At 41.0% G+C, this 23,114-nt stretch overlaps 2 protein-coding genes across 4 annotated transcripts in view; both read left to right on the top strand.

The window, feature by feature from the left end:
• MAP3K5 (mitogen-activated protein kinase kinase kinase 5) overlaps positions 1 to 17,781 on the top strand; it is a 228,197-nt gene extending 210,416 nt beyond the window's left edge. The window contains exons 26-30 of the mRNA XM_040239312.1: positions 6,459 to 6,702; positions 13,368 to 13,480; positions 14,455 to 14,567; positions 16,095 to 16,171; positions 16,886 to 17,781. Coding sequence (XP_040095246.1) covers positions 6,459 to 6,702; positions 13,368 to 13,480; positions 14,455 to 14,567; positions 16,095 to 16,171; positions 16,886 to 16,946 — 608 coding nt within the window. The 3' untranslated portion in view covers positions 16,947 to 17,781. The remainder of the gene's footprint in view (positions 1 to 6,458; positions 6,703 to 13,367; positions 13,481 to 14,454; positions 14,568 to 16,094; positions 16,172 to 16,885) is intronic.
• A 5,185-nt stretch (positions 17,782 to 22,966) lies between these two features.
• The window catches only part of MAP7 (microtubule associated protein 7), a 177,535-nt gene continuing 177,387 nt past the window's right edge, over positions 22,967 to 23,114 (top strand). For all 3 annotated transcript variants that reach the window (XM_040239306.1, XM_040239302.1, XM_040239301.1), the window contains exon 1: positions 22,967 to 23,098. In XM_040239306.1, coding sequence (XP_040095240.1) covers positions 23,032 to 23,098 — 67 coding nt within the window. In that variant the 5' untranslated portion in view covers positions 22,967 to 23,031. The remainder of the gene's footprint in view (positions 23,099 to 23,114) is intronic.

Here is a 23,114-nt window from a genome sequence, read left to right as displayed (position 1 = left end):
GAATCAGTCCCAGGCCCCGTGTCCACATTAATATAAAATGACCAGCACCCCAAACTACATGCAGTGTTTAATGCAGGGATCGTACACCGCACTGACAAGTACTGTGATCCTACCATGTGTTAAAGAAGCTTGGTCTGGTTATTTTCCTCTGATGTGGCTGCCAGTTGGGGTGGAGTGGGCGTGAGGGGAGGTGGGGATCGTATTGCTGTTTGATCCTCTCTTGTGTTTTGGAAACATGCACTCCGTTCAGTTTCCCACACATGGGCTTAAATGCCGTCCATTCATTCCAGAGTCCCCTGAGTCCCTGCCTTTCTCGTGACACTTGGCTCTGTCCTAACAGTTCCCTCTGCTTTCCATTCTCCTCAGAGAGCTCATTTGTGCTTCCTTCTCTTAAGCTTCCCAGGTGGCTCAGACAGTAAAGAATTCACCTGCAATGCAGGAGATCCAGGTTTGATCTCTGGGTTGGGAAGATCCCTTGGGGAAGGGAATGGCTACCTACTCTAGTATTCATGACTAGAGAACTCCATGGACAGAGGAGCCTGGCAGGCTACAGCTCTTTGGGTTGCAAAGAGCTGGACATGACTGAGAAACTAACATTTCACTTCTCTCAAGTACCTCTTCCCCTTTCTCCACCACAAAGCTTTCCCCTCCTCCAGAACCTGACTCAGTTCAGTTCAGTTCAGTTGCCTAGTCGTGTCTGACTCTTTGTGACCCCAAGAATCGCAGCACGCCAGGCCTTCCTGTCCATCATCTCACGGAGTTCACTCAGACTCACGTCCATTGAGTCTGTGATGCCATCCAGCCATCTCATCCTCGGTCATCCCCTTCTCCTCCTGCCCCCAATTCCTCCCAGCATCAGAGTCTTTTCCAATGAGTCAACTCTTCGCATGGGGTGGCCAAAGTACTGGAGTTTCAGCTTTAGCATCATTCCTACCAAAGAAATCCCAGGGTTGATCTCCTTCAGAATGGACTGGTTGGATCTCCTTGCAATCCAAGGGACTCTCAAGAGGCTTCTCCAACACCACAGTTCAAAAGCATCAATTCTTCGGCGCTCAGCCTTCTTCACAGTCCAATTCTCACATCCATACATGACCACAGGAAAAACCATAGCCTTGACTAGATAGACCTTAGTTGGCAAAGTAATGTCTCTGCTTTTGAATATACTATCTAGGTTGGTCATAACTTTTCTTCTAAGGAGTAAGCATCTTTTAATTTCATGGCTGCAGTCACCATCTGCAGTGATTTTGGAGCCCCTCAAAATAAAGTCTGCCACTGTTTCCACTGTTTCCCCATCTATTTCCCATGAAGTGATGGGACCAGATGCCATGATCTTCGTTTTCTGAATGTTGAACTTTAAGCCAACTTTTTCACTCTCCTCTTTCACTTTCATCAAGAGGCTTTTTAGCTCCTCTTCACTTTCTGCCATAAGGGTGGTGTCATCTGCATATCTGAGGTTATTGATATTTCTCCCGGCAATCTTGATTCCAGCTTGTGTTTCTTCCAGCCCAGGATTTCTCTGCATAGAAGTTAAATAAGCAGGGTGACAATATACAGCCTTGACATACTCCTTTTCCTATTTGGAACCAGTCTGTTGTTCCATGTCCAGATCTAACTGTTGCTTCCTGACCTGCATACAGGTTTCTCAAGAGGCAGGTCAGGTGGTCTGGTATTCCCATCTCTTTCAGAAGTTTCCACAGTTTATTGTGATCCACACAGTCAAAGGCTTTGGCATAGTCACTCAAGCAGAAATAGATGTTTTTCTGGAACTCTCTTGCTTTTTCCATGATCCAGCAGATGTTGGCAATTTGATCTCTGGTTCCTCTGCCTTTTCTAAAACCAGCTTGAACATGAGGAAGTTCATGGTTCATGTATTGCTGAAGCCTGGTTTGGAGAATTTTGAGCATTACTTTACTAGCATGTGAGATGAGTGTAATTGTGCGGTAGTTTAAGCATTCTTTGGCATTGCCTTTCTTTGGGATTGGAATGAAAACTGACCTTTTCCAGTCCTGTGGCCACTGCTGAATTTTCCAAATTTGCTGGCATATTGAATGGAGCACTTTCACAGCATCATCTTTCAGGATTTGAAACAGCTCAACTGGAATTCCATCACCTCCACTAGCTTTGTTCGTAGTGATGCTTTCTAAGGCCCACTTGACTTCACATTCCAAGATGTCTGGCTCTAGATTAGTGATCACATCATCATGATTATCTGGGTCGTGAAGATCTTTTTTGTACAGTTCTTCTGTGTATTCTTGCCACCTCTTCTTAATATCTTCTGCTTCTGTTAGGTCCATACCATTTCTGTCCTTTATCAAGCCCATCTTTGCATGAAATGTTCCCTTGGTATCTCTAATTTTCTTGAAGAGATCTCGAGTCTTTCCCATTCTGATGTTTTCCTCTATTTCTTTGCATTGATTGCTGAAGAAGGCTTTCTTATCTCTCCTTGCTATTCTTTGGAACTCTGCATTCAGATGCTTATATCTTTCCTTTTCTCCTTTGCTTTTCGCCTCTCTTCTTTTCACAGCTATTTGTAAGGCCTCCCCAGACAGCCATTTTGCTTTTCTGCATTTCTTTTCCATGGGGATGTTCTTGATCCCTGTCTCCTGTACAATGTCACAAACCTCATTCCATAGTTCATCAGGCACTCTATCTATCAGATCTAGACTCTTAAATCCAGAACCTGCCTGGGCCCTTCCATCTCCTTGAATCTATCAATTAATAAGCCCCACACTAGGTTTAGTCATTGTAAATATACTTTACTTACCCCCTAGCACTCTTAGTACATGTACCTGTGAATTATATATGTAGCTAGGTATATAACTGAGAGCATCTAAGATAGTGAAGCTGAATTCATTTGTACTTGCAATTCCACGTTATCTTTGCATATGCTTTCATGACTCTTGCGTATATTTGCCCTAGTTCTCCTTCAGGTTGCTTCTTTTGGAGGATCAAGACCAGATGCTGTCTCTCATTTGCATGTTTTACAATATCTAATTTGATGATATGTCCTCAGGGAGCCATCATGAAAGATCAAAATAACAAATACTGCATTCACTTATAGTTTTCTACTTTCTTCGAATTATTGAGAAAAACTTTTAGTCATTGGCACATAAGTAAAATGATGACATATGGTCATTTAAAGTGTACAGAGTTAGAGGAATGTAAGGGAACATTTAAATGTAATAATGTAATAATAAGTATTAGAAATTTTCCCTCTCCTAAAGTGAGATTATATTCAATAAGGCAATAAACCTTTAAAATTGTCTTTAAATTTTCAGTTTAGAGACCATAAGAAAAAAGTTTAGAAAATTTAAAAAGGCCTATTCTTGCTCTAATTTAATATAGATTGAACTCTCTTATTTAAAAAAAAAATATTTATTTGGCAATGCCAGGTCTTAGTTGCACAGCACATGGGATCCCCAACCAGGTATTAAACCTGGGCTCCATGCATTGGGAGTGCTGGCTTAGCCACTGGATCACCAGGGAAGTCATCTTATTTTTAAAGATTTTTCACTATTTTGTTCCCTTATAAATAATCCTGGAGTCAGTCCTAGTAAGATAACTTCCATTCTGCCAACATTTTTTATGAAGCTAATATGGCTGAGCCCCTGTAGCAGGTTTATGTAAATTAGACACCTGATTTTGAGTTATACCTACAACTAACACACAGAATGAAGACAAAAGGGCTTCCCTGGTGGCTCAGACAGTAAAGAGTCTGCCCACAATGTGGGAAACTTGGGTTCTAGATCCCCTGGAGAAGGAAATGACAACCCACTCCAGTGTTCTTGCCTGAGAAATCCCATGGACGGAGGAGCCTGGCAGGCTATGGTCTCTGGTGTTGCAAAGAGTCAGACACAACTGAGCAACTAACACAAAGAATACTATAGATGAACTAGGAAATAGAATTTTGGAAGGAGAAAGGTGATAATGCAGACAGCAGAATAGAGGTGGAGTTTGGCTAACCTTAAGAGATAAAGGGTAAGGATGTGGAGAAATTAGAACTTTTGTGCACTATTGGTGAGACTATAAAATGGTGCAGCCACTATGGAAAACCAATATGTGGCTCCTCAAAAAAATAAAAATGACCATATGTTCTTTTGGGTATATATTCAAAAGAATTGAAAGCAGGATCTCAAATAGATCATTGCACACCCAAGTTCACAGCAGCATTATTCACAATAGTAAAGAAGTAGAAGCAACACAAGTGTCCATTGATAGATGAATGGATAAACAAAGTGTGGGATGTGCAAACAATGGCGTACTGTGCAGCCTTCAAAAGGAAGGGAAGTCTGACACATGCAACAGCATGCATGAAGTTTAAGGACATTATACCATACACAGGTCAATAAGGCAAAGACCGAACAGTTCCCCGAAGGATGTGGCAATGAATTGGCCCTTTGGCTGCACTGCTGTAGCAGCTGTGTTAGAGTAGTGGGAGGGGTCTTCCATCACTCCCACTGGTACCCTCCCCCAACACAGGGGCTCTTAAACTATGGTTCATGGACTCTCAGAATTGGCTTCAGGGAGTCAGTGGGCCCTCAAGAAACAGGAAGAATGCTGTCTGAATGTGCTTCTCTTCTGCATGGCTCTCATCAGATTCTCGGTGGGTTCTGTGATCTAATGAAAGCTCCACATGCCCATAATGAGATATCACCCCAGACTTGTGGGAATGGCTAGCATTAAAAAGAATACCAATAACAAATGTTGGCAAGGATGTGGAGAAAAAAGAACCCTCCTACACTGCTAGTGGGAATGTAAACTGTTGCCGCTACTGTAGAGAACAGTATAGAGATGGCTCAAAAAACTAAAAATATCACATGACCCAGCAGCTTCACCCCTGGGTGCATATTGGAAAGGAACAAAAGCACTAATTTGAAAAAATACACTTTTTCCAATGTTCATAGCAGCATTATTTATAGTTGCCAAGTTATGGAAACCACCTAAGTGTCCTTCAACACATAAATGGCCAGAGAAGATGTGGTGTGTGTGTGTAAATGTGTGTCTGCGATGGAATACTACTCAGCCATAAAAAGGAATGAAATTTTGCTCTTTGCAGCAACATGACATGTGAACTTGAAGAACATTATGCTAAAGTGAAAAAGTCAGACAGAGACAAACACTGTATGATATCATTTATGTGTGGAATCGAAAAAAGACAATAAGCTAGTGAATAAAACACTGATACAGAGAACAAATTAGTGTTTACCAGTGGGGAGAGGAAACGGAAGAGGGGCAATACAGGGGTACAGGGAAACTAAGGGTCATTCTAGGATTATACGGAATATGTATGAAACTTTTGAAAATTGTAAAGACTTATAGAATTTAAAGAATCTTTCTTTGAAAATAAAAGTTTCATGTGTCATAGCATATGGAGCCAAGATCTAATATTTCTGCTACCCTGATTTTACTTAAATTAAGAATGTAATTCCTTGTCGGGTGGGGGGGACATTTTGAGAACCTAATCACAATGTGTTAATAGTTTTTCCCATCAGAAGGCATCATCCCAATTCTGAAGTGACCTGCAGATGAACTCTTGGCCTGCAGTCTGTTTAAACTGGAGACTTGTAACTTTTGTACTTTAAATCTTAGTGGTCAGTAGGTTAGCGTAGGACACACACTAAAAATTAACCTAATAGTCAAAAACTCAAAAGCAGATAGGCCTACTAGAGTGAATATAAAGAATGTGTGTGTATTTTCAGTACTCGCCCCTCCCACCTCCACACATTTTGAATGTTACAAGCAAAAAGCATTCTGTCTTCTTACTTTTGTTTATACAATCTCTCTATATCTCACTTTCCTCATTTCTAAGTGAGTTAATAGTTGACAGAATCAAAACTATGAATTTTAATTGTATAAACAAATTTTCATATTCTTAACAGGTTTTTACACAATTGCCTATCTGATTTTAACAGATTTCCCACGTATCTTATGTGCTGTGTGAACATTTCTCTTCTGTTTGAGTTAAATCATTCTGAGTTTACATATCTTATGAATTTTGCAAGTCTGCTGGAAGAACAAATCTGAAATAATGTGCAGAAATCCATTCTCACTTTTGGAAAAGCAGTTGGGAATACACCTTATTGATAGCAGGGGAGATGACATTCATGTCTTAAGAAATTAAGGCTGCTGCTGCTGCTGCTAAGTCGCTTCAGTCGTGTCTGACTCTGTGCGACCCCATAGACGGCAGCCCACCAGGCTCCCCTGTCCCTGGGATTCTCCAGGCAAGAATACTGCAGTGGGTTGCCAATTCCTTCTCCAGTGCATGAAAGTGAAAAGTGAAGTGAAGTCGCTCAGTTGTGTCCAACCCTCAGCGACCCTGTGGACTGCAGCCTACCAGGCTCCTCTATCCATGGGATTTTCCAGGCAAGAGTACTGGAGTGGGGTGCCATTGCCTTCTCCAGAAATTAAGGCAGTCATTCTTATTTCATTAAGATTGTTGTTGATCATATGCTTAACAGAACTGAGGCCACATTTCAGCCTTGCATCTGAGAGTGATACTGCCGATCAAGAAGACTTGGATGCAGAAGGTGACCATGACGAACGGCCTTCAAATCAAACTGTCCGAAGACCTCATGCAGTCCTTGAAGATGCGGTGGCCACCTCAGGGGTGAGCACGCTCAGTTCTACTGTATCCCATGACTCCCAGAGTGCTCACCGATCACTGAATGTACAACTTGGAAGGATGAAAATAGAAACAAATAGGTAAGGCCTATTCCAATTTGGGTGGGTTTCTTTTTTCTTTCTTTTATATAAGTGCATGTGCTTGGAGTCTACTTTAAAGAGTGGTCCACAGAATATACATAAGGTAATTCCTTTTTCCCATTCATATAACCTTAATTTCATTCTTTATTAAAATGAGAGATTAATTTTAGCCTCTTTAGTCAAATATGTTTTCTGCTTCTCCCAATTCAGTCCTTCAGCATCTCTTCTTTGATCACTGCACTAAGGTTTTCAGAGTAACTTAGTTGTAACCTCATAGACTATTTGGGATGCAGGCTGAGAGCAACATGTACCATCCAGTAGATAGCTGAAAGACAAGAAGAGAGTCTGTGATCTTGAGACCCATGACTTGGAATATCAGGTTCTTTCAGGAGAGGAAGAGCTCTGTTCTTAAGGAGATAAAACTAATGGTTCAAAAGTTTTTCATTTTAGAACCTTAAAATGATGATCCATTGACCACATTTATGATTTTATTTTGAATATGCTGTATCATATCTGGAGTTTAATTTTTCTTTGTGAATTTGATAACAGAACTCACATGATCAGGTTATTAAGTGAACAGGAAATACGTCCTTGTGCTTCACAAGATGTTGACACAGTTCAAGGTCTGAATCTTTATGATTTATAGCTTCCTGTGCTGGTTACCATTGACATGTGGTAAACTGACTTTATGACTTTGGGTTGACAGGGAAAACTTTTTTATTATTCATATTTTTGGAGTGAATCAATAAACATTGTTCAAATATTTAGAAACCTTAGTTGAAAATCCATGTTATTCACCAGGGAGATAAAAATATTTTATTTCTGGTCATAAGTTTGGGTTCTTAATAAGCTTGAATACCAAGCTTGTATGAGTAGTACCAACCAACCTCATCCTATATTTAGAAACTTGAATTTTAGTTGCACGATTCAGTAAATCCATACTTAGCTTCTACAGTTTACATACAGAAATCTTTCTGAATAAAGGGAAAGTGGCTTTCTTGTTTCTGTATCCTGGATTTTAAAAAAATTGATTTATTTATTTGGCAACATCAGGTCTCAGTTGCTGCACATGGAATCTTTGTTGGGTCACGCGGGATCTCTCGTTGCGATGCATGGCCTCAGTAGTTGTGTGCAAACTCTCTAGCATAGTAGCCCCACTACATATGGGATCTTAGTTCCCTCACCAGGGATCAAACCCATGTCCCCTGCATTGCAAGCAGATTCTTAACCACTGGACCAACAGGGAAGTTCCCTTATCCCAGTCTTGTCCTCTGAAACCCACCTCTTTACTTCCCACCTGTTACTTAGCGGAAAAGAATTGGAGTCTTTCCTAAGACTTCATTTAAATCTTCATGTCCTTCATTTCCTCCTCTTCTCAAGAAATATGGGCTTCCCTCATAGCTCAGTTGGTAAAAAATCCACCTGCAGTGCAGGAGACCCTGATTCAATTCCTGGGTCAGGAAGATCCACTGGAGAAGGGATAGGCTACCCATTCCAGTATGCTTGGGCTTCCCTTGTGGCTCAGCTGGTAAAGAATCTGCCTGCAATGTGAGAGACCTGGGTTCAGTCTCTGGGTTGGGAAGATCCCCTGGAGAAGGGAAAGGCTATCCACTCCAGTATTCTGGCCTGGAGAATTCCATGGACTGCAAAGAGTCGGATATGACTGAGCAACTTTCAGTTTCACTCAAGCAATAGTCCCATTATGATTCTCCATCCATTAGAGCAGCTGTTGACTTTAGTCACTTCTCTTTAATTTACTCTCTGGCACCCACTCCTGAAGGGAGTTGTGTCTTCATACTTTTCTCTGATTTCTGGAGGAGGAGAGTGCACTCATGACTGTTTAGGTCCTGCCACCCACCCAGCTCTGCCCACGGCTTCCAGACAGTAAAGCTACTTTATTTACCAGTGAGCCGGTACATTTGCTCCTCTGGCTCCTGAACCTTCTGTGTACTTACCCTGGCTTATGTCAATAGAACATGCCTCTCCTACGTGCAGCCTCTTCCTTCTCTCCTCAGCCCATTTGCATTACCCTGACTTACCACCCCCATGGTCCCCATCATCTGTCCACCATGCTTGCTCCACCCGTGGTCCCTGGGCACTGCCCTTCTCCGGCTGCTTTCTTCACATCTCTTTTCTGAGGGTATCAGATAGCTGAGGGCCTGCTCCCCACATCTGCCCACAGGAATTACCATGTCTTTATTACATTAGGATGTTGTTGCAGTTCTTACGAAGCCCACTCATTTATGTTTTCTATGTATTTACACGCACATGTGTGAAATCTCTATGGTTACTGGCCTCCTTTTTTTCTTTTTCTAGTAGAATCTCCCACAGCTCCTCCATCAGCTCTAGAAAAGTGAGACAAGGCACAACATTCACTTCATGTAGGGATGTAAAGAAAGGGCGGCTGCATTAGGACAGGTGCCAACAAGGGGCTGGTCATGTCTACACCGGTCCTTGTAATTTTCAGTTGAATATTACTTGATACACAGATGTACATATATTGCAAAATAAACTTGAGGAAATGTTGATGTGTTTTTAGGAAAGAGTGTAATCCTCAGGTTAGAAATGGTAAGTTTATATTTAGGATAATCACTGATGAATATCTATCCAGCTCTTGATTATTAGATCATCAATAATATTAAATAGTAGAAAGTAACAAAATAGCTTTAGGAAGCATGTTTTACTTAAATATAAAGTATATGCTTACCTAAAATGTTCTGAAAATAATTCATTTCACATAAGGAATTGGGACAATATTGCAGAGGTAGTTAAAATCTAACTCAGGAGGAGCTGACTTGTTATCTGATTTCCCTTTCCTGCAATTCTGGAATTACCCACCAACCCAGCTCCCCACCCTCACCTATTTGAGTTAAAAAATTGACCTCATGGCTGATCCTTGCCAAATTTTTCTGACACAGAGAGGCAGTCAATTGCCTTGGTTTCAAAGGATTTCCCTGTTAACAGAAGACAAAGTAAAAACAAAACTGATGGACTGGATATGGCCTAAAAATAAATAATTTTGAAGGCTGGATTTGGGACAAATGAGGTGGCCTGTCAGTGCTTTGCTTCCAACGTTAAGTTCTGGCTTTTAGGATAAAAAGGAAATACACAGTCTAAATGCGTGCGTGCTAAGTTGCTTCAGTCATGTCCAACTCTCTGTGACCCAGTGGACCATAGCCCGCCAGGCTCCTCTCCCTGTCCGTGGAATTCTTCAGGCAAGAATATTGGAGTGGGTTGCCATGCCTTCTTCCAGGGGATCTTCCTGACCCAGGGTCTCCTGTGGCTTCTGCACTGCAGGCAGACTCTTTATGCTGAGTCACCGAGGAAGCCCATAATCTAGATAGACGTAGTTAAATTCTAGAAAATTTCACTGCATGTTCTTTGAGAAAAGCAGTAAGAATACTGCAGTATGATACTATCGCTATTCATACTGTAAATTAGCATGAAAGACAAAAATATATACCAGACCAAAAATTGCCAAATTAAAAGTTCATACTGAGCTTGCTGAAACTTTCTCTGAATACCATTTGTGTTGGAGTAGATAAGTCTCCCTTAATCCTCTCCTTCTTTCCTTCTTTCATTTCTGCTGCTTAATCCATTTAAGTGTACACTGTTTACTCCACAGTTATCTTTAAACAAGCTGTCTTCCTGTAACCACTGTCTCTGTCTGCCTCCCACTGTTTTCTTTTTGTCTCACCTACTCACCTACTTTGCCAACAAAGGTCCATCTAGTCAAAGCTATGGTTTTTCCAGTACTCATGTATGGATGTGAAAGTTGGACTGTGAAAAAAGCTGAGTGCTAAAGAATTGATGTTTTTGAACTGTGGTGTTGGAGAAGATTCTTGAGAGTCCTTTGGACAGCAAGGATATCTAACCAGTCCATCCTAAAGGAAATCAGTCCTGAATATTCACTGGATGGACTGATGCTGAAGCTGAAACTCCAATACTTTGGCCACCTGATTCAAAGAACTGACTCACTGGAAAATACTCTGATGCTGGGAAAGATTGAAGGCAGGAGGAGAAGGGGACAACAGAGGATGAGATGGTTCGATGGTATCACTGACGCAATGGACTTGAGTTTGAGTAAACTCCAGGAGTTGGTGATGGACAGGGAAGCCTGGCGTACTGCAGTCCATGCGGTCACAAAGAGTCGGACACGACTGAGCGACTGAACTGAATTGAACTGAACTCTACTACAACCCTTTCTTCTACCTGATAGCCTCCCGTGTCTCTGTCCTGTGGGAAAGGGGTAGAACCTGGGGGTCAGGGAGACAAACCCTAATGAACCCTGGGAGGCCTCTTGTCCAGTGCCTGAGTCTGCAGCAGAGAACAAACAACCCTTCTTAAAGGCCAAACACTGTGTTTGGCATTCTACCTATGCTGATTCTCATCAATGATTACAGTAAATCCTCTCAGAAAGTTCTACTCTTCGTTTTTACAAATGAGAAAACTGAAGCCCAGAGGCATTCAGTCATTTGTCAAGGTTAACACAGAAAGCTTATGGCTGAACCAGGATACAAGCCCAGGGCTGTCTCCAGTTGGGCTGTGCTGCCTTCAGGCCATGTCAACTGAAGCAGAAACAAGCTTTTGGAATGGAATCTGGTCCTGAGTTAAATCTATCAATACTCAGAAAGTAAAACAAATAGAGCTTGTTAAGAGCCATGAAACAATTGATGATCTTATACATAATTATATTTGTTGTTCAGTCACTCAGTCATGTCCTACTCTTTGCAACCCCATGGACTGCAGCACGCCAGGCTTCCCTGTCCTTCACCATCTCCTGGAGTTTGCTCAAACTCATGTCCATTGAGTCAGTGATGCCATCCAACCATCTCATCCTCTGTCATCCCCTTCTCCTCTGCCTTCAATTATTCCCAGCATCAGGCTATTTTCAAATGAGTCAGCTCTTTGCATCAGGTGGCCAAAGTACTGGAGCTTCAGCTTCAGCATCAGTTCTTCCAATGAATATTCAAGGTTGATTTCCTTTAGGATTGACTGGTTTGATTTCCATTCAGTCCAAGGGATGCTCAAGAGTCACTAAGTTCAAAAGCATCAATTCTTTGGTGCTCAGTCTTCTTTATGGCCCAACTTTCACATCCATACATGACTACTGGAAAAACCATAGCTTTGACTACATGGATTCTTTTGGTGGCTCAGACAGTAAAGAGTCTGCCTGCAATGCAGGAGACCCGAGTTCAATCCCTGGGTCAGAAAGATCTCCCGGAGAAGGAAATGGCAACCCACTCCAGTATTCTTGCCTGGAAAATCCCATAGACAGAGGAGCCTGGGGGGCTACAGTCCATGGCGTCACAAAGAGTCGACATGACTGATGAACTTCACTTTCACTTTGTCAGCAAAGTAATGTCTCTGCTTTTTAATATGCTGTCTAGATTTGTCATAGCTTTGCTTCCAAGGAGCAGGCATCTTTTAATTTCATGGCTGCAGTTACTATCTGCAGTGATTTTTGGAGCCCAAGAAAATAAAGTCTGTCACTGTTTCCATTGTTTCCCCATCTATCTTAAAGTATTACAATTCTGCATTCAAGTTACTCAAAGATAGTTTTCTAAAAACTCAGAACATCTCTCTTCACAACTTGAAATGTTTCCCCAGTAATGGGAATGGTGAATAGGTTACTACTTGGCTGTTGGTTGTGCAGTGAACCTTTCACCAGGCTCCCCCGTCCCTGGGATTCTCAAGGTAAGAACACTGGAGTGGGTTGCCATTTCCTTCTCCAATGCATGAAAGTGAAAAGTGAAAATGAAGATGTAAAATAATACTTCTTATTTCTTTGGAGAATGTATCAGATACCAGTGGGGAACTGAATGTACCAGGAACACAGCTGTTGTTTTACTCAGTTCATTGCTCCCCTTAGAAGGCAGAAAAATAACAGTAACAAACACAACAACCCAAGCAATCTTTATTAACATTTACTGAGGACTGATTATGTGCCAGGCACTGTTGGTGACCTCCCCTATAGTTGTGAAGTAAAAGTGTTAGTCGCTCAGTCATATCCAATGCTTTGCGACCGTATGGACTGTAACCCACCAGGCTCCTCCATCCATGGAATTCTCCAGGCAAGAATACTGGAGTGGGTTGCCGTTCCCTTCTCCAGGGGATCTTCCTGACCCAGGGATCAAACCCAGGTCTCCTGCATTGCAGGCGGATTCTTTACTGTCTGAACCACCAGGGAAGAGTTACTTCTCAAATTTTCATAGTTTAAAAGAAAGTGAGTACCTTTCTTCTTTGCATTCATTGCCTATTGTATTACCAGTGTTGACCAACTTTTTTGATGAGGGGCTATGCAGGTAAATACCATATGTAAATTTGTTTGCCATTATGGTCATAAAAGGAAACAGAACAAAATCTCTGAAGAGTCTGTCAACCAATTAGGGGTGCAAGTTTTAAATTCTTGTCTGGAAGCACACTTTCTAGAGCTTTGCTCCTCAGCTTGGATGTCTGTGGATCTGGGAGCTTATTACATATGCAGAAACTCAGAGCTCCCTAACCAACCCTGCTCCCCAGCCAGCTGCTGGATCAGAATCTGCATTTCAATAAAACCCCAGGATGTCTGTGTTCATTATAGCTTGAGAACCTTTGTCTAGAAGGTCATTCTGTGGCTGCTCCCACTTCATTATCCTGTCAACCAATATAATTTCCTTCTGCAGATTACTGGAAGAATTGGTTCAGAAAGAGAAAGAATTACAAGCACTCCTTCATCAAGCTATTGAAGAGAAAGACCAAGAAATTAAACACCTGAAGCTTAAGTCTCAACCAATAGGTGAATAGCAGAAAAATTTAAAGTAATATTATTGAGCTAAACTCCCACAGAAAACTAGAAAGCCAACAGGCAAACTTTATTTCATGGCTTATTCAGCATCTGTCACTTGTACCACAACTACAAGCAGAAATTGCTGTACAAAAATATCCAATTCTTAATTGTAGCAAACCATTATTTCTTACATGTACAGTAAAAATGATTCATAATTATCTTTTCCTGAGATTATATATTATTGAGGTAAATAGGGATCTCCATTTTTTTGGCTTTATTTCTTTTTAAGGATTTCACAGTGAAATTGCTAGAATAATATAATACTATTTTTGTCATTTTGCATTTGTATTCTGTGTATTCTAGTGTTTTATAATTTGACAAGGCTTAAGTAGAATGAAGATAAAGCAATAGCAAGTCATAAGTTGAATATACTTTAATAAAATGTTTTGTCAATTATATCTTTTTTTTTTTAAGTCATAGATTGGAACTTTAAAGAAATCTATTCTGTGAGAAATTGGGGATGAAAGATAATCTTTAGGCAATCTTATTTAGCCCATTTAGAGGAAAATAAAAGTCATTATTTTTTGTTCAGATATAAGGTCCTTCCACGTTATTATTGCAACTAGTGAAAAAAGAGATTATTATAATTATATGGTTCTCTGCTAATTATGCTCATCTTTGTTGCCTGAAAAACACACAGTGTAATTGTGATGCATCATTTTATTCTAAGAGGCTATGAAATTGATACGAAACCACAAGGTGGAAGTATCATTAATTATTGTTAGTGACTCTCCATTACTAGTATATTAAGCAGCCTTAAAGAGTTTGATTTATATTATCTTGTAGACTGCCAATCTCAATGGTTTCTATTAATTATACTGTGATGGAGAAAAGTCTGTTAAAGTATCAGTAAATGTTGACTATCAAATGACCTCTGAAGCTAAGAATGTCCCTCCTTATCCCCCACCCCAATTCTGTTCTAGACATTCCTGGGTTGCCTGTGTGTCACTCCAGTTCTTCTGGCACAAACACTGAAGATTCTGAACTTACTTACTGGCTGAGAGAAAACGGAGCCGATGAAGACACTATAAGTCGGGTAAAGAAAACATTCCATGAGACAAACATTTTTTCACTAGTTTCCTAATGCTGAGTACTATGTGCCAGGCACGGAGAATACACTGGTGAGAAACTGACCCAGCCCTGCCTTCCTGAGGCTCACAGACTAGGGTAGGCAGACGATAATCAAAGAATTCCACATGTACAAATATAATTATGTCCTGGTCAAGTCTGTAAAGGAAAGGTTATCAGGTATTAGGAGACGGAGGGAGGGAGAAGTTGGGGAAGGTTCTTTGAAAAGATGATTGGCGAGCTGGAGTCTAAAGGAATACTTAGGAATAAACTGTATGTCTGTTCTGGGATGGGGAAAAGACAAAAAGGGAAAACCATTTGGGGTGGAGGACAGAAACAGTGAGGCAGAAAAAAGCTCTGTGGTCCAGAACCCGTAAGGATTTTTGTGCTGTTTAATTGAAAATAAAGAATAGGAAAAATCAAGACAAGAACTAAAAGGAAAAAGTCCTTCTGCTTCTCATTCTTTCTCTTGTTTTTTAGCTCTTAAATTCTTATGTGACATTCTTAGATTCCACTGGGCAGCAGCTATTTATTGTTACTTAATAAAATAGACTAGTTACTGAACTTATATCAGAAACAAACACTTTCAATTCAAACTGTATTATATAGGGAACTTTTGTAGTTAGCATGAATAGATTTCTTTATGTTGTAAGATCATATATATGTGCAGTAAGAGGTTATATTTTTATTATTTTATAGAAATAATAAATAGTTTATATAAATAGGAAATATATTATTTATTTTAATACTATTTATTTAATATTATTTATTTTAATATTATGTTGATTTTGGTTTTATATTTAAATTTTTTAAATGACTAAGAAAAATGATGAATTTCTTTTGGCTTGATAATTTATTAGATTGCTTAATAAAATTTAAGAGTCTCCTTAGAAATCTGCAAGCAGATTACAAAAATTAAAAGGAGTTTCTTGTCTTTGGGAAAAATTTATCCAATCAAATTTTCCAAAATATTTTCCCCTCTAACTTAGACTCAAATAAAAATTAAGGAGTAGTCATTGATGACACACTAAATCACTGACCTTTTTGAAAGATTTAAAATTAAAAGCTTCACTTAAATTCAGGACTCTGATTTTGTACTAAGTATCGGAAAGTTTTCCGAAATTAAGTGTAAACAACACATTTTACCCACTGGGAAAAAATTAAGCTACAAAGCACTAAACCTTTTAAATATAAACATTATCTTATAAGCAGCAGATGTAATTACAAGCAAGTCTTACCTATTCATCAGAAGACCATTCAGAAGTACTGTGTCACTTGTCATCTTTCTGCTCCTAGAAGTCGTGTGGATGTAATTCTTTGTAATTATTTTGTAATAGGGGGAACTTTTTTCTAATAATTCCAAAAGATTCTGTCTTTAGTGAATTTCCTTTTAGATTTATTTTTCATTATTGCAATGTTTACATTATGGATAGTTTGCTACTTATGGAAGTGCAAAAGACATCTTACTTTTGTGTGTATTTTACTTTCTCCACAGTTTTTGGCTGAGGATTATTCATTAATGGATGTTCTCTACTATGTTACACGTGATGATTTAAAATGCCTGAGACTAAGGTACCACTTTTCTTTCTGTTCAGTCTCATCATGATGGAAAGAGCACTGGGCTGAGATCAAGAAGCCTGGGTCCCTTCCCAGATGATTGCTAACTAGCTCTAACTAGCTCTCCAGTCTTGGGTAGAGTGCTTGAGTTCTCAGCTGCTCTGAGTAACCTGAGTTGCTTGGACCAGGCTATTATTGGGAGCACTAATAACCAATATGTCCATGTTAGGAAATGCAAATCAGCCAGAAGAATTTCTTGTTAACATATCAGATTAAGACCATGCAGATATCTTAAAGCTGATATTTTAAACCAAATGCTCTAATTTGGTTCATGATCATATCATACTTATTAAAAATACCATGATAAGGTGCTGATTTGCCATCCAAATAACATGGTATAATCTGAACACAGTTTCTTACAATAATTTGTTGTCTCCATCAGGCCAAGCACAGACATAATTATTACTCCTATCTACCTCTAGAAAGACGCATTTCAAAAGTGCTGAAAATCTAAAATGATGCTTTGGGCTCTGTCTGTGGGAGTGGAGAGGAAAGGCATGGAGGGGTGAGGAGAAAATATATACAAAAAGAATACATCAGGACTCACAGGCCTTTGGGATCTTCATGTTCTGATCAGAGGCGCTGAAAACTAAGAAGTCACTTTCATATTGCAAGGGCGCTGCTTCAAGTGAAGCCATCTCTTCACCATGTTCTTGTGTCTTTACACAGGGGCGGGATGCTGTGCACACTGTGGAAAGCCATCACTGACTTCCGAGACAAACAGGCTTGACTGTCACTCAGTTTGTTTCCAGCTTTCCGTGGAGATTCTACAAATGAATATAGACCTGATCTTCTTCTAGGGGAGGGAGAATCAAAGGGACAGGAGAAAGAAGCTGCACTTTAAATCCAGTATTTGTTTACTCGTGTTAAAAAAAGAATAGATGAAATACACTGAAATTTCCTAACTGTTTCTGTTCTGTGATTCATAAGGACTCTTTATAAGGACTCTCAAAATAATCCCAAACACTGTGGTGTTTGGGATTATTTTGGTCTGAACATTTTTATGGAAATATTTTTAATTCAGCAGCTATAATAACTCAGCCAAATGTTTATTTCACACGAAACAGATAGAACATTTCATGTGATTGCGCATCACTGGAACAAAACCAAAATGTGACCATAACTTTTTAGGCTTATGTGTGTTTGTATTATACCCTGATCATCTGAGTAGAAGTGCGTGATTTGGATTATTGTATAACGTTTATGGGTTTTTTTTTTTAAGTGTGCAGAATCTGAGAGCAGTGGTTTTTACTTACCTGTATTAATTGTAATATTAACTCTATTTTGTAACTTAAGTTTCTGGTCTAGAGTACATTCGTTGGAGTCATTTATGTACTACTGAACTGTACCAGTTGCACCTGCCTGAATCCTAGTAATGTTAGCTTGTTCTAAAGCTATCCCTTGTGTCATATTTACTCTACAAAGTAAAAAAGACTCTCAAATACTGTTTTGATAAATTCTAAAGCATTTGTATTTTGTTTTGGCAATCTAGATAATTACTGTGTTGAAATTCTAACTGTTCCTTCAGCTCCCACATTAAATAGACTCTGTCTTCTCTTCAAGTACTCAAAGAGCAACTTGATGTCCAAGTCATTCCTTGGGGCTACTGAGTGGTAAGAGAGAGAGGACATGGAAAACAGAATAAAAGAAACTCAGTGGCTTCTTCTCAAGACCCCAAGTTACCTTGGATGACTACTGTGTATCTCAAGGGGTCTGCAAATAGCACCCCACTGGGGAACACTGCATTTTCTGTCTCCTTAATTTTAGTTCTCATATTTGAGGTAAATATTTTTATATTAAGCTGGATATGTATTATATTTTATAAGACTGCCCACATGAATAGGATGAAGTCTGAAGCTCCTAGATGGATGAATGACGTAAACAACTTTCTTAAATACAGAGGAACTTATTATGCAATATAGAAATAACAGAGCTGATCTTGTATCATGACTTGATCCATATAGAACAGTCTTTAATAAAACAGGTAGTCATCTTTATTTCTAAGTGAAAATTATGTTTTACATATTGCATTAGAGTATGCAAAAAGTTCTCACCAGTATGTTCCTATTTGATACTTGCAACAACACAGCTGCATTTTTTTCTTCCATCCCAATCCTGAGAATAGTCCTGTGTCCTATGGAGAAATCTCGAAGGAGGTGAGGTATAAATGAAATCACAAATCATTTCACTCACACTTAGAGACTGGAGAACTTGTTTATCAAGCCACAGTTCATATCCCCACCTGTAATGTTTAAGTGCTTCTTTTAAAACCATATCTATCTATCTATCTATCTATCTATATATATATATATATATAACATCAAGCTACCTTTCTTGAGCCAACCCTTTAATGATGTAATCTCCTCTTGGGATCTCCCTCCTACCCTATGTAGTAGTAGTGCTCAGTAGCTCAGCCGTGTCCAACTCTTTTGTGACCCCATAAACTACAGGTCACAGGCTCCTCTGTCCATGGGATTATCCCAGCAAGAATAGAATACTGGAGTGGGTTGCCATTTCCTACCCTGTATCTATGGGCAAATGTTTCTCTATCCCTATATGGTTCATAATATATTCCTAGACTAGCATCCTTGGGGTTTTTTCAGAATTCTGGGCCTTAGTCACAAAAGAAGGCAATTCCATTATAGCTCAATTTCCATGAAAGTTTTGCACTGAAAGGCCTTTGGCATCGATCAAGGCCAATGATTCTCAACCCAGCTTCATGTTAACATGATCTGGACACTTAAAAATATATATTGATACCACCGTCTCAGAGAAACTGTTGTTACTGGTTTGGGGTAGGGCCCAGAGGTCTTTTTACAAAGCTCTACAGATAATTTAAGGCTTCCTTGGCGGCTCAGTGGTAAAGAATCTGCCTTCAGTGCAGGAGATGCAGGTTCAATTCCTGGGTTGGGAAGATCCCCTGGAGAAGGAAATGGCAACCCGCTCCAGTATTCTTGTGTGGTAAATCCCATGGATGGAGAAGCCTGGTGGGCTACAGTCATGGGGTTGCCAAAGAATCAGACATGACTTAGCAACTAAACAACAACAGATAATTTAACAATAGAAACAACAGTACATGCGGTAAAGCGCTATAGTTGCATCAAACTGCCAGAGAGGGTCAAGAGAGGCTTTACAGCAAAGTGAAGGTCCAGAGCTGAGCCTAGAAAAATTTTTGTAACAAAATAGATTCACATGGGTGCCAGGGGCAGACTCAAAAATAGAACCAATGTTTCTTTTAAACCACAGTTTGACCTCCTTCTCCTAGTTCTGTTATTGCATATTGTGTTTCTTTCATTCCCAAGCTATCACATGACACAGTTTGGCAAAGAGGAATTAACTGTGAACCCACTGGCAGGCCTACTGTGTGTGAGGTGCTGTAGCAGCAGGAGAGGAGATAGACACGAAGCCCATCCAGTTCAGAATGCAGGCACGTGTGTCATTGAGGACATCTGCAGCCTGTCAGCAAATCAAATGATTGATGGCTCCAGACTTTATGGACACCTAAAGAGAAAGAGAAGACGAAGCCCCTGCCACCAAGTCATTCATATCAGATTGAAGAAGCACATGTGCAGTAACAAACTACATCTGGTCTATGTTAAAGGCTGGACAAGTTACAAGTACAGAAGACCATGGGGAGGTTCAGAGGACCAGATTGCCAAGAGACCCAGGGCAGGTGGAATAAGTCTCACTGAATTGGTGGACCTCAACCTGGGCCTTGGAAGAAAGGAAGTATTAAATTACTTAGGACTGGAGAAGTCATTCTGGCAAACAGCTCCAAGAACAAAGCCAGAAAGAGATTTTCAAGGTGTTCTAGAGAAAGTGAACAACTTTCCTACTGCACTAAAGCATACACAAATTTTAACTCATTTTAACTCTTAATTGGCTAGAAATATGAATTATAGAGTTGAAAAGTGGAAATGGGATAGGAGAGCTCAAGATATAATTGGGGGATGGTTAGGGAGGGAAGTGGAGTTAATATTTAGTTATGTAGAAATGGTGTGTGTGTGTTAGATTAATTTGGTAAAGTTGTGTTGGGTAAATTAGAGGGAATGGAAATTGGACAGAGCAATTCAGAAACTGTTTAAGATGTGAATGAGGGTCGATTGGAAGCTACAGAGTGATACGAAGTGAGAGGGTGGTATTAAAACAATGAATTGACAAAATTTTGGAACCCTGATTTGGGCAGTGATGAAGATGTTGAACCTACGTAAGAGAATTCAAAAATAGGCAAGTTTGGGGGGATGCTGGTCTGGGGACCTGTTGAATTAATGTCAGGGCATCCTGCTAGAATGGGCATGAAAGAGAACATGCTAGAATGTCCAGAGACCCTTGAGGATGTATTGGTGGAAGTCAGGACTGAAGTGAGGGTATATATTCTCGATTTAGGAGTCATTTGGTTGGAGATAACAGTAGATGAGGGCTGTCAGAAATAGAATAGAGATAGAAAGGTTATGGCCTAAGATTTGGGGAGGAGGCAGGTTTGGGGACAAGTTGAGAAGGAGGAAGAATTTTAAGTCCACAAAACAGACAAAAGAACTGACCACAGAGGAGTGAGAAACATCAGGCCAGTGGGGTAACCCAAGAGGAAAACAATCAGGCTCCAGTGCTGCAGAAAGTCTAGGGGAATACAGATCAAAATAATGGAATTTGATTTTGTGACCAAGAAAGATTTTACAGACAGGTAAGAAAGACCACAGTTGGTTAAACAAAGATGATAAGCTGATGGCGGCACAAGGTCTACATATTCATCCCCTTTGGTGAACAAAATATATGATGAGATTTGGCAGGGTGGGAAGTCAAAGGATGAAATTTTCAGAATCAGAGAGTCCTGAATGTATTTGTTGGGGCAGAGCCCCTTAAATGGGGAGGCGTTTGGGGAGTAGGGATAAGGGAGAGATGAGGTTTCAGAAGAGGCAGGAGGGGGAGTGAGTGGCCTGAGGACATCCAGCTCCTCCCCTGGAAAAGGGAGTCATGATGATTCGGCAAGGTTTTGAGTTGGATGCTGGCGCTCAGGACAGATGGCTTCCGTGTTCTCAGTAAAGTGCAACATGAAATACAACGTGGTGGGGTGACATTTAACAGATGTCATCCTTCCCACAGTCACCCAACAGTCCACTCTGTTACAGACAGTGCATGGGGTCTGGAATACAGAGTCTGTACAGGGCCTAAGTGCAGCATTTTGGTGTGCTTCTTGTTGAATTTATTTTTGTGTAACTTGTGACAAACTAAAACCTAAGTTATCAAAAGAATGGGAGAAGGAATGAGCACAGAAACAAAAACCAAACACACAAATAAATACACCAATAAGTCTTCACTTTTGGGAGGGGAGGAAGTCAAAGAAATAACTCATTGGTTCACTTAAGTAAATAGTATAGAAGAAGATTGAAAACAGATGGCCTCCTTTAACTAAGGAGGATTCTTGATTCTTTTTCTTTCAAAGAATTCAGTCTTTCTGATGTTCAAAGGAAAGTGTCTTAAACCCTGGTGACTTAATTTATTAAAAAATACCTTTGGCTGGACCCAAGCTGAGGTCTAAAACTACCTCCATCCACCTGATGCTTTATTTTCATTGATTAGAAGGGCGCTAAGAGTGATCTGAATGTGATTTAGGAAGGTCACACTGCCAGATGATCAGTTTGCCTAGTCTACTATAGAGATGGCACCGAGGGAAAATCCATAACTACAAACCGCAGCACGTGTCCCTTAGTGAAAACCTCTACCTAATCAGCCAATGACTCAGTAAACCAAATAAAACCAGTCTATTCCTGGGCTCAGAGTGGCAGGACGTGCGTGCAAGGATGGTGAGAGTTGTCACCCTACCAAGAAATCCAACCCTGTTCTCAGACACGCTTGGGCTCCCCTAGATTCTGCTGGAGTCCTTGAGAGGATTTTAAACTGTTAGCTTGTGACTCGTGTTCAGCCAACCGAGGGAGTGCATCTCTGTGTAACCAGGCAGAACTGATCTCTGCTCCATTTTGTTCCTTTACGTTTCCATTTATACAGGCTACTTTTTCTTTTTTTCTCAGCATTTGTTGCTTAACGTTTATTTGCTTGTTAGAGCAGAAATTGATGTCTCTGCAGCTAATAATCTGTTTCTTAAAAAAGAAATTGTTGCCTACTGCTTTTTCCCCTGGTCTTCCGGAGCCAGCCACGAGCCACAAGGTAAGCTGCTAATCGGAAGTCAAGAATAAGAAAAGCTACATCACTGGGCACAAAGTTGTGTGCCCTGGGGAACATCAGATACAGAAGCCTGGTGAAAAGACAGGTCGTCGGCAGTGATGTGCTAAAACGCAGATGAAGACTAGACCGCTGAGTCGAATCCAGCCGGTGTAGTCCGGCTTTCCACGTGGCATCACAGTCTTCGGCGGCCCCAGCCCTGGCGAGTCTAACATTGATCAGGCTGCCTCGGAGCTCAGAGAGGGATAGAGCCTTCCGGATGCTCTCACCTCACTTCGACGGATCCTCAGAGCGTCCCAGTTCCTAGCGCCACCAAGCGTCCCCGAACCCCCTGCAGACCTCGAGGAGCCGGGCAGCCAGGACCAGAAGCTCGCAGCCCAGGTTGCCTGACTCCGCCCGAGGCTCTGGTTGCGGAAACCCAGCCGCGTCAGCTGGAGCGGCTGCCACGCCGTACCTGCCCACGAGGGGGCGCGCCGGGCGCAGGCCGCCGCGGGCTCGCGAGCGCTCGCTCCCTCCTTCCTCCGCCCTCCCCTGACGGCGCTCACCTGTCTGGGCCGCGGGCCGGGAGGCGGGGGGCCGGCGGGAGCCAAGCCGAGGAAGAGGGCGGAGCGGCTCTCCGGGCGCGTCATCGGAGCACCATGGCGGACCTGGGAGCGGGCGGCGACAGCCACACGGGCGGCGATGGCGTCGCGCAGAGCGAAACAGGTGACTGAGCTGCGGG

Source organism: Oryx dammah, unplaced genomic scaffold (genome assembly GCF_014754425.2).
Source record: "Oryx dammah isolate SB20612 unplaced genomic scaffold, SCBI_Odam_1.1 HiC_scaffold_4, whole genome shotgun sequence".
NCBI lineage: Eukaryota > Metazoa > Chordata > Mammalia > Artiodactyla > Bovidae > Oryx > Oryx dammah.
Note: the sequence above shows the minus strand (reverse complement) of the source record. Positions and strands in the feature narration are given on the sequence as shown.